General features: G+C 39.3%; 2 protein-coding genes across 5 annotated transcripts in view; one reads left to right on the plus strand and one right to left on the minus strand.

The window, feature by feature from the left end:
- Positions 1 to 8,945, minus strand: part of ANGEL2 (angel homolog 2) — a 39,918-nt gene extending 30,973 nt beyond the window's left edge. Inside the window, exon 1 of the mRNA XM_077763200.1 lies at positions 8,787 to 8,945. The gene's annotated coding sequence lies outside the window, so the exon portion shown is untranslated. The remainder of the gene's footprint in view (positions 1 to 8,786) is intronic.
- Positions 8,946 to 9,014: 69 nt separating this feature from the next.
- RPS6KC1 (ribosomal protein S6 kinase C1) overlaps positions 9,015 to 16,732 on the plus strand; it is a 186,172-nt gene continuing 178,454 nt past the window's right edge. For all 4 annotated transcript variants that reach the window (XM_077763204.1, XM_077763205.1, XM_077763207.1 and 1 more), the window contains exon 1: positions 9,015 to 9,251. In XM_077763204.1, coding sequence (XP_077619330.1) covers positions 9,147 to 9,251 — 105 coding nt within the window. In that variant the 5' untranslated portion in view covers positions 9,015 to 9,146. The remainder of the gene's footprint in view (positions 9,252 to 16,732) is intronic.

Below are 16,732 nucleotides of genomic sequence, written 5' to 3' on the forward strand. Positions count from 1 at the left end.
AAGTACCCATTTTACCTTTCACCACCATCCCCCCCCGCCCCCACCGCCCCGTGGATAGCCACTATACTGACTTCTATCACCATAAAATTGTTTTACTTTCTTAAATTTTCTATTTATGGAATCATAGAGTATGTACTCTTATGTCTGGCGTTTTTTATGCTCAACATTACATGTGTACATTCATCCTTGTTGATAAATGTACCAGTAGTTCTTCCTTTTTAATTGCTGTGTAAATTTCATATGTTTATACCATATTTAACTCCATTTTACTGATAATTGACACTTGGGTTGTGGCAAATTTTCGGACCTTCTGAATAATAATGCTATAAACTTTCCTATGTGTATCTTTTTATACAGATATACTCACTTTACTTGCGTATATATTCAGGAATGAAATTGCTATTATTATCAGTATTTTTACCTTTAGTCATTCTGGGACCACAATCTGTTAGGTGGACCTTTGGGTTGTTTCTATTTGGGGGCTATTATGAACAGAGCTGCTATCTATATTCGCATGTAGGTCTTCATATGGATCTATGTATTCATTTCTCTTGGGTAAAATACCTAGGAGTCAGATTGCTGGGATATATAGTAAGTGTAAGTTTAACTTTATAAGAAACTGCCAAATTGTTTTCCAATGTGGCTGACTCATTTTGAATTCCCACTGGCAACCTATGAAAGTTTCAGTTGCTCTTGTCCCTGTCAGCATTGGGTAGTGCCAGTCTTTAAAATGTTAGCCATTGTTTTGGTTGTAAGGTGATATCTCAATGTAATTTTTAAAAAATTAAGATAAAATTCACGTAACATAAAATTCACCATTTTAACCACTTAACGTATAGAATTCAGTGGTTTTTAGAATATTTGCAAGTTTGTGTAATTATCACCACTAATTCCAGTACTTCCCATCATCCTTAAAAGAAAGCTCATATCTCCCAATTTCCTTATCCCCTTTCTCCCTCCATCCTTTGTCAACCATTAATTTCCTTCCTGTCTTCACAGATTTTTCAATATGGACACTTCATATAAATGAAATTATGTGGGGCGCCTGGGTGGCTCAGTCGGTTAAGCGTCCGACTTCGGCTCAGGTCATGATCTCACGGTTCGTGGATTTGAGCCCCGCATCGGGCTCTGTGCTGACAGCTAGCTCAGAGCCTGGAGCCTGCTTCAGATTCTGTGTCTCCCTCTCCCTCTGACCCTCCCCTGCTCACGCTGTCTCTCTCTCTCAGAAATAAACATTAAAAAAAAAAAAAAGTAGGGGCGCCTGGGTGGCTTAGTCGGTTAAGCGTCCGACTTTCGCTTAGGTCATGATCTCGCGGTTCGTGGGTTCGAGCCCCGCATCGGGCTCTGTGCTGACTGCCAGCTCGGAGCCTGGAGCCTGTTTCAGTCTGTAACTCCCTCTCTCTCTGACCTTTCCCTGCTCATGCTGTCTCTCTCTCTCTCTCTCCTAGAAATAAATAAAACATTTAAAAAAAAGAAAGTAAATGAAATTATGTGCTAGCTAGACTTTTCTGTCCGGCTTCTTTCACATAGCATAATGTTTTCAAGGTTCATCCATGTTGTAGTATGTATTAGTACTTCATTCCTTTTTATGGCTGAATAGTACTCCATTGTATTGGATAAAACATATTTTGTCTTTTGTCAGTTAATGGATACGTGGCTTATTTCTACTTTTTGTCTATTGTATATAATACTGCTATTAACATTCATGCGCAAATTTTTGTGGACATATTTTCAATTCCCTTGGGTATATAATTAGGAGTGGAATTGTTGGGTCATATGATAACTCCATGTTTAAGTTTTTAAGAAGTCACAAATATTTTTTCCACAGGAGCTGCATCATTTTAAGTTTCCATGAGCAATGTATGAGGGTCAAATTACTCTACATCTTCTTTCACTAACACTTGATATTGTCTATTTTTAAAAATGGCACGTGTATTAGTTTGCTAGGGCTAACGTAACAAAGTACCACAGACAGGGTGGCTTGGACAATGGAAATTTATTTTATTACAATTCTGGAGGCTAGAAGTATATCAAAGTGTTAGCAGGGTTAGTTTCTTCTGAAGGCCTCTCCTTGGCTTGTAAACGGCAGTCTTCTCTCTATGTCTTTACATGGTCTTTCCTGTGTGTGTGTGTCTTAATCTCCTCTTATGAAAACATGAGTCATATTAGATTAGGACCCACCCATATGATCTCGTTTTACTTTGTCACTTTTTAAGGCCCTTCCTCCAAATGCAATCACATTCTGAGGTAACAGAGGTTAGAACTTCAACATGGATTTTTGGGGGACACAATTTGGCCTAAATTACCATCCTAGCAGGTGTTAAGTTTTATCAGATTGTGGTTTTGATATACATTCCCTGATGACCAATGTTGCATCATTTCATGTGCTTATTGGTCATTTGTATTTCTAATTTGGAGAAATGTGTATTCAGACTCTTTGCTTATTTTTAAATAGGGTTGTTTACTCTTCATTGTTGAGTTAGATTATTCTGGATACTAGACCCTCTCAGATACGTATATTTTCTCCCTTTCTGTGGGTTCCCTTTCACTTTCTTCATAGAATCCTTTGATGTATGAAACATTTAATTTTGATGACAAAACTACTTTTAGTTTGGTTGCTTGTGCTTTTTGTGTCATAGCTAAGAAACCATTTCCTAATTCAAGGTTAGAAAGGTAGACACCTGTTTCCTTCTAAGAGTTTCACAGTTTTAGTTCTTATATTTAAGTCTTTGGTACATTTCGAGTTAATTTTAGTATATGGTGTTAGATAGGAGTCCAGATTAATTCTTTTTGATGTGGATGTCCAGTTTTTCCAACACTATTTGTTGACAAGACTATCTGTCCCTCACCAGCCACCTCCATCCTTGTTGAAATCATTGGACTGTAATGTATGTGTGTATTTCTGGTTCTCAACTCTATGCCATTTATTTATATGTTTTCTTATGCTGTTATCACATTGCCTTGATGACTATAGCTTTGTAGTAAGTTTTGAAATCAGGATGTGTGAGTCCCTCAACTTTTTTTTTTAAGACTGTTTTGGCTATTCAAAGGCTTTTGCATTTCACATGAATTTTAGGATCAGCTTGTCCATTTCTAGAAAAAAGCAGTTGAAATTTTAATAGGAATTACATTGAACCTATAGGTGATCTATAGATCAATATTAACAATATTCCAGTCCATGAACATGGGATGACTTTCTATTTGTTTAGGTCTTTTTATTTAGGTCTATTTATTTAGGACTTTCTATTTATTTAGGTCTTCTTAAATTTCTCTCAGCAATGTTTTAGAGTTTTCAGTATACAAGCCTTGAATTTTCTTGGTTAACTTTATTCCCAGATGTTTTATTTTTGATGATAGAATTATTTTCTTAATCTCATTTTCAGATTGTTCATTGATAGAGTACAGAAATAAAATTGATTTTTTGTATAATGATTTTATATCCTATAATTTTGCTGAACTTTATTAGCTCTAATAAGTTTTTTTGTTTGTTTAACGTGTATTCATAAGAATTTTCCAAATATGAGATCATATCACCTGCAAATAAGAGTTTTACTTCTGTCTTTACAATCTGGATGCTTTTAGTTTCTTTATCTTGCCTAATTGCCCTGACTAGAAGTTCTAGTACAATGTTGAATAGATGTGGAAAGAGTATACACATCTTTGTTTTGTTACTGATCTTAGGGAGAAAAGCTTTTTTTTTTTTAAAATATTTTTATTTATTTCTAGGAGAGAGAGAGAGAGACAGCGTGAGCAGAGGAGGGTCAGAGAGAGAGGGAGACACAGACTCTGAAACAGGCTCTAGGCTCTGAGCTGGCAGTCAGCACAGAGCCCGACGCGGGGCTTGAACCCACAAATCGCGAGATCATGACCCAAGCGAAAGTCGGACGCTTAACCGACTAAGCCACCCAGGCGCCCCGAGAAAAGCTTTTTTTACTATTATGATGTTAGCTATGAATTTCCCATCAATGTCCTTTGTTCGATTGAGGAGTTTACCTTCTATTTCTAGTTTGTTTTGTGCTTTAATAATGAAAGGGTGTTGGATTTTGTCAAATTCCTTTTCTGCATCTAATGAAATAATCATGTATTTTCCTCCTTTATTCTATTACTATGGTCTATCACAGTGATTTATTTTTATATGCTAAACTTATCTTGTATTTTTAGGATTTATGCCATTTGGTCATTAGTATTTAATATTTTTAATATGCCACAGAATTTGCTTTGCTAACATTTAGCTGAAGATGTTTGTATATATGCATAAGGGATAATGGTCCGCAATTTTCCTTTTTTGTAATGTCTTTGGCTTTGGTAGCCAGATAATACTGGCCTTATAAAATGAGTTAGGAAGTTTTCACCCATCTCCTATTTTTTTTGAAAGAATTTAAGAAAAATATGTGTTAATTCTTTTTTAAACAGTTGGTAGGATTTACCAGTGAAACCATTTGATCTTGGGTTTTTCCTTTGTTGAAGCTTTTTGATTACTGATTCAATATCATTACTTGTTACAGGTCTATTCAGATTTTTTTTTATTTTTTATTTTTTTTATTTCTTCTTGAGTCAGTTGCGGGTTTGGCTTTAGTCAGTCTGGACATAGTTTTCTCTAGTAATTTGAACATATTTAAAACAGCTGATTTAAATCTTTGTCTAGTAAAGGGCATTTGGGCTTCCTCACAGACATGGTTTTTATTTTTATTGACTGCTTTTTTTCCCATCCTGTGTGTGGGCCATGCTTTCCTGTTTTTTAGGATGCCTTAAATTTTTTTGTTGAAAATTGGTCATTTTGAATATTATAATGTTTTAACTCTGGAAATCAGATTCTCTTCCCTCCCCAGAGTTCATTGTTATTGTTTGTAGTTGTTATTTGTTTAGTAACTTTTCTGAACTAATTTTTATAAAGTCTATTATTTGTACATGCCTACTTAAGTCTCTATTAGCTTACTAATTGGCTAATGATTAAATAGAGATTTTCTTAAATGCTTGGAAATAAAAAAATTAAAATGTTAAAAAAAATTTAAAAATCTCCCAGTCTTTGCAGCATGTTGTATGTTTGTAAGTTAGGATATACCTTCAATACTCAGGTAATTTACAACTGTCTTAACCTTCTTTTTTAGCTTTTGCAAAGTCAACCAGATATGAAAACTTAGGGCTTTCTTGGGTCTTTCCTGAGCATACACACAGTCCTGCTTATGTGCGTGATTTTCTAGATTCCCTGGAGCTTTTCAAGGCTCTATTCCCCAAACCTTATTCTCCTGTCTTTCCTCTCAAGCTTCTTGGGCAGTCTATTATTTGCTTACCTGCTATCAATTGCCTCAGGTAGCAATGACTAAAACACTAGCCTATAAATGTTTTTCACAAATGTCCCTTGGATAGTGGCTTTAGCACTGGGACAAGTTAGCTGAGATAAAGACAAGCCTTTTGAGTCCATTCTCCAGGGAGTCACTTGACAGGAAAAAAAAAAATTACCATTCAGGTCTCTTTTGCTCCCTCTGGTACTGGTACCAGGAAAGTAGGCCATCATTTTCCAGGAGACCCTGAGTTGAAAAGTATGGGATGAGACTAGGGAATATTAAAATGTTAGAAAGCTTGGAGCACCTGGCTCACTTGGTCAGAAGAGCATGTGACTTTTGATCTTGGGCTTGTGAGTTCAAGCCCCATGTGGGGTGTAGGAATTACTTAAATAAATAAACTATAAAAAATGTTAGAAAGCTTGCTGTTCCTAGAGATTTAGCTGTTTTTCTTGAATAAGTGCGCCTGGTTGCTGTAAGGTTTTAGTTTTCAGAGCTCCGAAAGAGTTGATACTGACAGTTTTTGCCAGCTTTTTTCTTTTCTTTCTTTTTTTTTTTAATATTTTTATTTATTTCTAGGAGAGAGAGAGAGACAGCGTGAGCAGGGGAGGGCCAGAGAGAGAGGGAGTCACAGACTCTGAAATAGGCTCCAGGCTCTGAGCTGGCAGTCAGCACAGAGCCCGACGCGGGGCTCGAACCCACGAACCGTGAGATCATGACCTAAGCGAAAGTCGGACGCTTAACCGACTAAGCCACCCAGGCGCCCCATTTTGCCAGCTTTGTTCATTGCTTATATGTCATAGTGGACTTTTGAAGTTCCTTACTCCACCATTTTCCCTCATTGCGCATTTATTTATTCATTTATTTATATTTATTTTGAGAGAGAGACAGAAACAGAGCGAGCAAGCAGGGGAGGGGAAGAGAGAGAGAGACAGAATCCCAAGCAGGTTCTGTGCTGCCAGCACAGAGCCTGATGTGGGGCTTGAACTCACAAACTGTGAGATCATGACCCAGGCTGAAGTCAAGAGTTGAATGCTTAATCGATTGAGCCACCCAGGCACCCCCCTTATTGCGCTTTTAAAAGCAATTTCCTTAAAGATGAATGACGTAGTACATGTACTTTTGTGCCCTCATTATATCATTTTTGGTGAAATGGACATTTAGATCTTTTGCATTTTAAAACAATTGAATTAGTTCTTTTTTACTATTGAATTGTAGAAGCTCTGTATATATTCTGGATACAAATCCTTTATCAGATACATGTTTTGTAAATATTTTTCCCAACCTGTGACTTGCTCCTGAATGATGTCATTCACAGTGAAGAAATTTTTAATTTTGATGAAGTCCAATTTATCAGTTTTTTTCTCTTGTTTCAGACTTTTTGTTTCCTAAGAATCATTTGCCTAATCCAAAGTTACAAAGATTTTTTTCCTGTTTCCTTCTAGAACTTTTATAGTTTTAGCTTTTATATTTATGACAATGATCCATGTTAAGTTCCTATTTGTAAATCCCGAGCGGGCTCCACACTCAGTTTCAAGCTGGAGGCGGGGCTCCATCTCACGACCCTGGGATCATGACCTGAGCTGAAAGCAAGAGTTGGATGCTTAAATGACTGAGTCACCGAGGTGCTCTGACACTGAACCTTCTTTTTTTATTTAAAAAATTTTTTTTAACATTTTTATTTATTATTGAGTGACAGAGTGAGACAGAGCATGAGCGGGACAGAGAGGAAGAGGTACAGAATCTGAAGGAGGCTCCAGGCTCTGAGCTGTCAGCACAGAGGCAGATGTGGGGCTTGAACTCACGAACCGTGAGATCATGACCTGAGCCGAAGTCAGACGCTTAACTGACTGAGCCACCCAGGTACCCCTGAACATTGTTAAAAGGAGGAGAAATCAGCAAAAGAGGCTGGAAATGAGTGAATGATTCAGAGTATAAAAGAAAAAGCCAAGAGAATGCTGACTCATATGCTAAGGACATAGAGGAGTTTTGAAAAAGTGGAAATGGTCAGAAATGTTCAAACTCTGAAAATATTGGGCAAGATGTGGTCATAAGAATTTTTTTTCAAAGCAGTTTCATAGTAGGTTTATAGTAATGAAGACCGATTGAAGTGAATACGGTAATGAATGTGTGATATTCCTGAATGTATAAATGTGTGATGTGTAAATACTGATGCAGGTTACTTAAAAAACAAGTTAGGCAGTTTTTACAATGAAGGGAAGGAGAAAGAAGGAGGAAAAGAGGCAACTGAGATGATGTCCTTTTTTCTCATCTCAGCCTGGCTAATTCTTCTCTCTCAAGATTCAGTCATAGTTTCCCCTCTATCAAAAAACCCTCTACTCTGAGTTTGATATGCTCTACAGCACTCCACATATCTATCTGTCACGGTACTTACAACAATATGTTTTAATTATTCTGTTTTTTTTCCTACTAGATAGTACTTGACAGCAGGTACTCTCTTTGTGACTCCAGTGCCTAATCAGCATGATGTCTGGCACAAAGTAGGGGGATTCAGGTTTAATAAATGAATGATAGATTTAGGCATATGTAGGTTGGGAAACAGAGGAGCCAGTGGTGAGGAACAGATTAAAGGTATAGAAAGCAGAGTTGAGAGTCACTGATGGAACAATGTCCTTAGGTCTGCCAAAGGGGATGGGTTTCAGCACACAGGTAGAGTGATCAGTCTTTAAAAATAAGGTAGGGAGGGGTGCTGGGTGGCTCAGTCAGTTAAGCCTGCGATTTCAGCTCAGGTCATGATCTCACTGTTAGTGAGTTGGAGCCCCCCATCAGGCTCTGTGCTGACATCTCAGAGCTTGGAGCCTGCTTCGGATTCTGTGTCTCCCTCTCTCTCTCTGCCCCTCCCCTGCTCACACTCTCTCTCTCTCTCTCTCAAAAATAAATAAACATAAAATAAGTAAATAAAATGAGGAAGTGATGTGTTCATATCTCCATTCAGAACAGAAATGTGAGAAGATGAAAAGGTTGGAACTAAGGACTCTTCTGAAACAATGGCAGGGACAAACGGTAGGTGGGTAAGACAGAGGGTTGAGGAGAATGGCAAAGACTTGGAATGAATGTTATGGGGAATGAGAAAATCCTGATCAAGGCAAGGTAACGGAATTGCCAAGCACTGGATAGCAACCAATTGAATGGAAACCTCTATCTTCATAGTAGCTTTTAGAGGATGTTTAATTTTTTTTTTTTTTTCCCATTTAGACGCAGGTCCCAGCTTTTAGAATGGAATTTTAAGGGGATGAATTTTAAGACTGACTTAGGGGTTGCGGGCTGCTGTGGAGATTGAAAGGTGCACAGGTGGACGGGATCTGTCTTAGAAGGTACAGTTCTGTCTCCAGAGAGTTCAGATGCTGCGGTGGATATGAGAAATGATAGGCCGTGAGTAGGGAAGCAAAGAAGACGCAAGGCTGGGCCATCCCTCCGTCCCTTTACGACTCCGCATAAATTTGTACACAGGTTGGGCGAGGGAGTGGAGGACCAAGATCGCACCTGTGTGTCGTGGCTCTAACAGCGCTCAGAAAATCCAGAAGGTGTCAAGAGCTAGCGCAAAGACACTTCACTGGAGAAGTCTCAGGTCTCCACGGTGACAGGAGCGGCAGTGCAACCACCTGATTCCCGGCCGGGAAAGGTGTCAGCCTCCGGCGCCGAGTCTCCCCTCCCCCAGGACGCTGGAAGCGGCCTGACCCGGAAGCTCCTCTGCCGGGCCGGAAGCACCGCCGAGAGGCGGAGGGCAGCCGTGGAGCCACCGCCCCCTCGCCGCTTCGCCGCTGTTTGGGGAGCCCGGACCGAGCCGGCGCCGGGTTGCCCTGATGGTCCCCGGCCGGCGGCGGCGGCAGAGGCGGCGGGAGGATGACCTCTCCCCGGGAGCGGGGTGCAGACCTGGCCCGTTTCTACACTGTCACCGAGCCCCAGCGACATCCAAGGGGCTACACGGTGTATAAGGTCACCGCCCGGGTGAGTGCCGGTGTCGGCGCGGGCAGAAGCCTGAATTGGGGCGTGAGGGTCTAGGGTGTCGACCCTAGGGTGTGGGGGTACCTGACCCTGGGTCAGATCCTTGGGTGGGCCTGGGTGCCCCTAGGGCCTGGACCTGCGTCGGAGGTGGGGACTTCGGGGAGGCTGGGGTGGGTGCTGAGTGTTGGATGCTCGAGACTGTGTTGCAGAAGGTCGCAGTAGTGCTCTCATTCCAGGGTGCGGCAGGCGTTGATGGTTTTAAATGGATGACTCAGACCCTATCCCATTAGGACTTTCTCTTCTGAGGCTGAAATCTGCAGAAGTGGTTTTGCTTGCTTCCCAGGGCTAGTGTCGATAGAAAAATTAATTTACATAATAAAAGATATTTCTTGCAGTGTCAGGTTTGTACGGAGGCAGACGGATTCTTGAGAAAGATATCGGTGTCAGGGTCACCAGCCTAGGTCCCTCTGTACTGGCTGTGTCATTTTGCGTCTGAGTTTTTCATAGTTTACGGTGGGTGACAGATGGGAAATTTTTACCGGTGTGTGTTTGTATGTGTGTGTGTGTGTGCGCGCGCGCGTGTGTTTTGTGTGAGTTGTTTCGAGGGCATATTTAAAAGTTGTGAGGCTCGTTTACATGAGCTAACCAATTTTTAGTACCCACCTTGTTCATCATTGCTTTTGCCTTGGGTTTTAAAGAGAGTTTGCCTCTCCTTTCTTGGAAAAGAAGAAAAACAAAAATAAGTCTGAATGTATGTAATGTATGTGTGTATGGCTATGTGTGTATATAAGGCATTTTGTACATATTACCCAGTTGAATCCTAATTTTAATGATGAGGAAACTGAGGTTCAAGGAAATGTCATAACTTGACCAATTTTACATCATAAGGCAGGTGCACATTTGGGATTTCAGACCAGTTCTGCTTAAGTCCGAGTTATATAAGAAGTTAAGAATTAACTTTATTATTATCAATAATTGTTAAAAAGAGAGATACAGAGAGTGGTAATACTAAACATACATTTGGAAGGTCGCGTAATCCTGTGTGTTAGAGAGCACAGGAAATAGGATTTGAGAACTGGGAAGGTTAGGTATATTTAGATAAAGAGTTTGGGGCCTCAGAGTGGTACATGGTATATGGAAATGGCGCACAGTTCAGCCAGATGCGAGAAGATGGGAGGAGCAAATTTGTTTAAAGATAAGACCAAGCCTGCTTATCTCAGAGGGTTGTACTGAAAATAGAGGGCAATTTGTTACTTCCAGTTATGCAATTAAGGTTGTTATATTGGTGGAGTGTTAGCTTCAGGTTGAGAATATTTTTAAGACTAAAATTAAGGGACCCTTATGATTACCACTCTTGAAACCTTTCTGGTAATTGGGCTCTTCAAAATCTAGTTTCTAATGTAGTTTATGGAATTAGAACAATTTTTAACGTACATAGTGTTCCCTTCACAGCACCCTGTTCATCCCTTATGATAACATGTACCGCAATTATACTGTATTAACTTGTTTACGTGTCAGTGTCACTTAGTAGATTGACAGTAGGTCTCCACCATTGGTATTTGTTTCCTCTTACATCACCTGAGGCAGAGTATGGCACACAGTGTTGAAAGAAAAATTGGTTGAGTGTTTTCCTCCGCATTCTGGGCAGCATACCCAGTACATGTGTAGTTTCTGGCACTAAGTGCTATGAGGCATACGAGGATGAATAAAGCATGTACCTTCCTTTCAAGGATACTCATAGTAGAAGAGAGTTAACTGGACTTAAAGAAGTGTAGTACAAGATAGAAAGTGTTAAATGCTCTAAGACACCACAGAAAAGAGCTATGGGATTTCAGAAATAGAGAGGTTGCTCTGGCTCAAGGGATCAGGGTACATGTACCAGTTATGATAGGTGGTGAGGGATGGGAAGAGTCCAGACAGGTGAGGTAAAAGCAGAGGGCATGGTAGGGTGAATGGGAGGTATAGAGCCCGTAAAAGCCCTGAAGGTGTGTTTGTGTGTGGAACTTGAATAGGAAACACGGAGTATGGTTATTACTTGTAGTCTCACTTCACAGAAGGAAAGGTTAACCTAATTCACATTTTAAATATCTTTTCTTAAGCTGTGAACTAATTTTTATGACAAATAGCTAACTTATGACAGCATAAATCAGAACATGAAGTAGCGTATTTCCTTAGAACTAACCAAGTCTCTACCGTATGCACGCTACATATTGCCGTGGTTATTTGAACTGAAAATTGCTTACGTTGTGTTTTTTCTCCTTGGAAATAGCTATTTCCTCATTTTTGGCCTCTGGTTTTTTTCTTTTTTTTTTGATTTTAAGGCTTTGAGGGTTAACATGGAGATACACTTTTAAAAAATAACTGCGTAATATTATAAAGCAAGTAAAATATTTATTATTTTTTTGACACTTAAGGAGAAAAACATGTTTCCTCAGGAGAATTAACCAAGTAAGTAGTGCTCCCCTGAGACATCTTCGTGAGCTAATGGTTAGGGATGTCTTCTGTGTTTCCTATTACTGATTTATTTCTAGCTTTAGGAAGCAGTCCCTATATTCTTTAAAAAAAATTTTTTTTTTTAATGTTTTATTTATTTCTAAGAGAGAGGTAGAGACAGCATGAGCAGGGGAGGGTCAGAGAGAGAGGGAGTCACAGACTGAAACAGGCTCCAGGCTCTGAGCTGGCTGTCAGCACAGAGCCTGACGCGGGGCTCGAACCCACGAACCGCGAGATCATGACCCAAGCGAAAGTCGGACGCTTAACCGACTAAGCCACCCAGGCGCCCCAGCAGTCCCTATATTCTTGATCCTTAACAGCATTCGTTAGGTAGAAGTAGAATTAGAATCATGAGAAGTACCACTGTTAAGTTTTAGGCGGCGTAAGAGCTCTCTCATCTTTTTAAAACTCCTTTATGCTTTGTTTTACACTTGTCTGGAACCCAGCAGGCTCAGCCAACCTTATGGCCAGTTACAGGCTGGCTAACAGATTTCCTAGATGAATTCTGTGTTGTTTATCAATTTTTATCTAGAATAAATATTTCTGTTAAGAATTGGAAAAGTCTTTTATAGACTTCCTTGATTCTTCAGCTAAAGAAGACACAGATCTACAAGAACCATTAACAGTGTTTCTGGTTGTTTCACCATGCTACGTTTACAAAACTCATACTGTAATACAGGTTGCTCAACAGCATTAAATGAATGGCAATTCTTGCCTGTATTCTTTCTGTGAGGATGGAAAGCAAAAGGTATGCTTTAATTTAATTTTAATTTTTAATTGTTAAAAATTTTTATGTATTCTGAGAAAGAGAGAGAGAGTGCATGGTGAAGGGTGGGAAGAGGCAGAGAAAATCCCAAGTAGACTCCATGTTCAGCATGGAGCCAGCGCAGGGCTTGATCTCACAACCGTGAGATCATGACCGTGAACCAAAATCAAGAGCCGGAAGCTTAACCGAGCCACCTAGGCACCCTGCTACACTTTTATTTTTGAAACGCATTGTTGCCTTATGTCTTTATTGGATTTATATTGAAGCATAATTTATGTGCATTTGAGTCCACCAATTTTAAGTATATAGTTTGATAAGCTTGGACAAATGTATATAGTTGTGTCACCACCACCATGGTCATCTCTGCACAAGTTCCCCTGGGCACCTAGCATCCGGTTCCCCCTCCGCAACCACTGGTCAGTTTTCTGTCACTGTAGATCAGGTTGTGTTTTCTAGAATTTGATATAAATAGAATCATACGGTGTGCACTTTGGTTTTTGGTATGACTTCTTGACTTGGCATGGTTACTTGAGATTCATTTCTGTTGTTGTTTTTATTCTCTTTTATTGCTGACCCATATTCCATTGTATGGTTATATCATAGTGAATCCATTCTCCTATTGAATTGGGTGGTTTCCAGTTTTTGGCTATTATGAATATAGTTATGAACATTTGTATATACGTCTTTGTATAGACATATGTTTTCTTTTTTCTTAATGTCACACAACCTTGTTTACTGTAGCTTTAAACCAAGTCTTGAAAGTAGGTTCTCTTTCTCAAGTGTCTTGGCTGTTCTAGATTGTTTGCATTTTTGTATGAAGTTTAGAATCAGTTTGGCAAATTCTGTAAACATACCTACCCAGATTTTGATTGGCATTACATTGAGAATGTAAATCAGCTTCTATAGAAGAAGATATCTTAGCAATATTGAATCTTCTGATCCATGTATCTTCCATTTATGTAGCTCTTTAATTTAAGCGATATTTTCTAATTTTCAGTGTGCAAGTCTTGTGCATGCTTACAGCAATTAGGGCTTGTTTCAAACTGTGAGAATATGTAAGTCCTCATTTTATGTAGCTAACATTTGTTGAGTATTAATAGCGAACAGTTACATAGTGCTTACTATGAGTCAAGCACTTAAGATAAATTAACACATTTTCCACAACAGCCCAATGAGTAGGTGCTATTATTACTCTCATGTTATCAATGAGGAAATTGGGGCACAGAGAGGTTAAGTAACTTGCCCAGGGTCACATGACTAGTCAGTGGTAGAGTCTAGGTTTGAGCCCAGTAGACTGGCCTGAGTCACAGTGCTTTTATTCTAGTGCTGTGCTGTTGATTACCTGTGTCATAAAACACATTTCATTAGAAACTGTGGGTGTACATATGGGGGCACATAGTTTGGCAAAAGTGATGGGTGCACAGTGAATACAGTGACTGTGATAATGTGAGCAAGGGGGAGTAGGGAATGAATGGAAGAAGTACTTAGCTTGATATGAGTATGAAAATTGCCATTTCCATGGCTTCAAGTTGAAACACTAGTTGTATTGCTTGGAAGGAACCTGCTTTCAGTTCCTGACCATATTCTTGTATACGGCCTGCGTGTGCTAGGGAAAGGAATTATTTGTAGTTTCCCAAGTTATGTTAGTATACTTTTCCCCCCTTATCTCTCTGTTAGATGCTGTTTCCTCTGTCTGGAATGTTCTTCTCTTTGGTGTTGGCATTGCTGCTCATCTGAAGTGTCAACTCTTGCCCTATGCTCTCCAGTAAGCCTTTCTTAGGTGTAGAACTCCGTGTATTATATATTCCTCCATTAAAGCCTTTATCATCTTCGACTTGTTTGCTTCCTCCTCTGAGGGTGGGCTGCCTTTTGAACTTGGTATTCTTGGTGCCCAGCACAGAAGCTGCAGCAGGAACTTCAGAGAGGGCTGGAAAGAGGGATTGTTTTTCTTTTTAAGTGTTCCTTTTCAAATTGATTTACAGTAAAATTGACTTGGTATATACTCCTGTGAATCTTTACACATATAGATTCAAATATCCACAACCGTCATCAGGAAACAGAACAGTTCCATCATTCCAGAACACTCCCTCATGCTATCTCTTTCTCACACTTTTCTTCCCACCTCTTAACCCTTTGGTGACCACTGATGTGCTCTCTACCTTTCTACTTCTGTCTTTCTGAGAATGTTGTATAAATAGAATCAGCCAATATTTACCCTTTTGAGACTGTCTTTTCCCATTTTTTCATTGGGTTGTTTGTTTTCTAACTGTTGAATTTTGAAGATTCTTTAGCTGTTCTGGATGTAAGATTTTTGTCAGCTATGTGATTACAAATATTTTCTCCCAGTGTGTAGCTTATCTTTTCATTCTTTTTAATAAAACGTTTTATTTATTTCTGAGAGAGAGAGAGAGACAGCATGAGTAGGGGAGGGTCAGAGAGAGAGGGAGACACAGAATCCGAAGCAGGCTCCAGGCTCTGAGCTAGCTGTCAGCACAGAGCCTGACGTGGGGCTCAAACCCACGAACTGTGAGATCATGACCTAAGCTGAAGTCAGATGTTTAACCAACTGAGCCACCCAGGTGCCCCTCTTTTCATTCTTAACAGTGGCTTTCAGAAAGCAAAAAGTTTTAATTTTGGTAAAGTCTTGTTTATCATTTTTTTCTCATATGAAATGTGTTTTTAGTGTTCTATCTAAAAACTCTGTTATACGCCCAGGTCACAATTTTTTCCTCCAGTGTTTTATTCTAGAAGATTGTTTTGCATTTTGCATTTAGCTCTATGATTCATTTTGAGTTTATCTTTTGTATAAGTTGTCAGGTTTAGGCAGAGGTTCATTTTTGCATATGTGTGTTCAATAGCAACAAAACCGTGTTTAAGAGACTAGCCTTTTTTTTTCCTTTTTTAAAATTGTACCTCTGTCAAAAATGTCAGCACTATATGTGTGAGTCTGTTTCTGGATTCTCTATTTTGTTCCATACCACACCGTCATGATTATGGTAGGTTTATCTTGATAGTAAGTCTTAAAATTAGGTAGTAATTTGTCCAACTTTATTCTTTTTCAGAATAGTCTTGACTATTTTAGTTCCTTTGCTTTTCTAGATCAATTTTAGAATCAGGTTGTCTATATCTACAAGAAATCTTAATGGGATTTTTATTAGAATATGGGTCAGTTTTGGGGAGAATTGACGTCTTTATTCTGTTGACTCTCTAAATTTGGAAATGAGCACAGTATGTTGTGCCATTAATTTAGGTGTTCTTTGATTTCTCTCAACATTTTATGTTGAGATATGTACACACACACACACACACACACACACACACACAGGTTCTGGACATTATTGTTAAATGTCCTCAGTATTTCATCTTTTTATAGCTGCCATAAGTGGTATTAACATTTGGTTTTCTTTTTTTTTTTTTTAACATTTATTTATTATTAAGAAACAGAGAAACAGAGCATGAGCATGGGAGGGGCAGAGAGAGGTGGAGACACAGAATCTGAAACAGGCTTCAGGCTCTGAGCTGTCAGCACAGAGCCCGATGGAGGGCTCAAGCTCACAAGCCATGAGATCATGACCTGAGCCAAAGTTGGATGCTCAACTACTGAGCCACCCAGGTGTCCCAAAAATTTGGTTTTCAATTTTTCATTGCTGGTATAAAGATATTTGGGTTCATTTTTGTGTTGACCTTATATCTGTGACCTTTTTTCAAGGTTACTTATTAGTTTAATTACTTATTAGTTTGGTAGAGTTTTCATTTTTTCCTACATAGACAATACATGTGTGGTAAAACATATCTCTTCTTTCTAATCTGTATGTCTTTTATTTCTTTTTCTTGTCTTATTGTTCTTGCAAGGACTTGTAGTAGTAGGTTGAATAGGAGTGGTGAGAGTGGACATCCTTCCTTTGTTCCTGATCTTGGAAAGCATTAGGAGTTTTTGTATTTGGAAGGCAGCATATTTATCTATTTTTATTATTTTTAAAAATTTTTTTCTTTCTTTTTTTAATGTTTTTTATTTATTTCTGAGAGAGAGAGACACACAGTGTAAGCAGGGGAGGATCAGAGAGAGAGGGAGACACAGAATCTGAAGCAGCTCCAGGCTCTGAGCTAGCTGTTAGCATAGAGCCCGACATAGGGCTCGAACCCACTAACCGTGAGATCATGACCTGAGCTGAAGTTGGACGCTTAACCGACTGAGCCACCCAGGCGCCCCTGTTTTATTTATTTC

Source organism: Crocuta crocuta, unplaced genomic scaffold, assembly GCF_008692635.1.
Source record: "Crocuta crocuta isolate KB4526 unplaced genomic scaffold, BGI_CrCroc_1.0 scaffold3, whole genome shotgun sequence".
In the NCBI taxonomy this organism is placed as follows: Eukaryota; Metazoa; Chordata; class Mammalia; order Carnivora; family Hyaenidae; genus Crocuta; species Crocuta crocuta.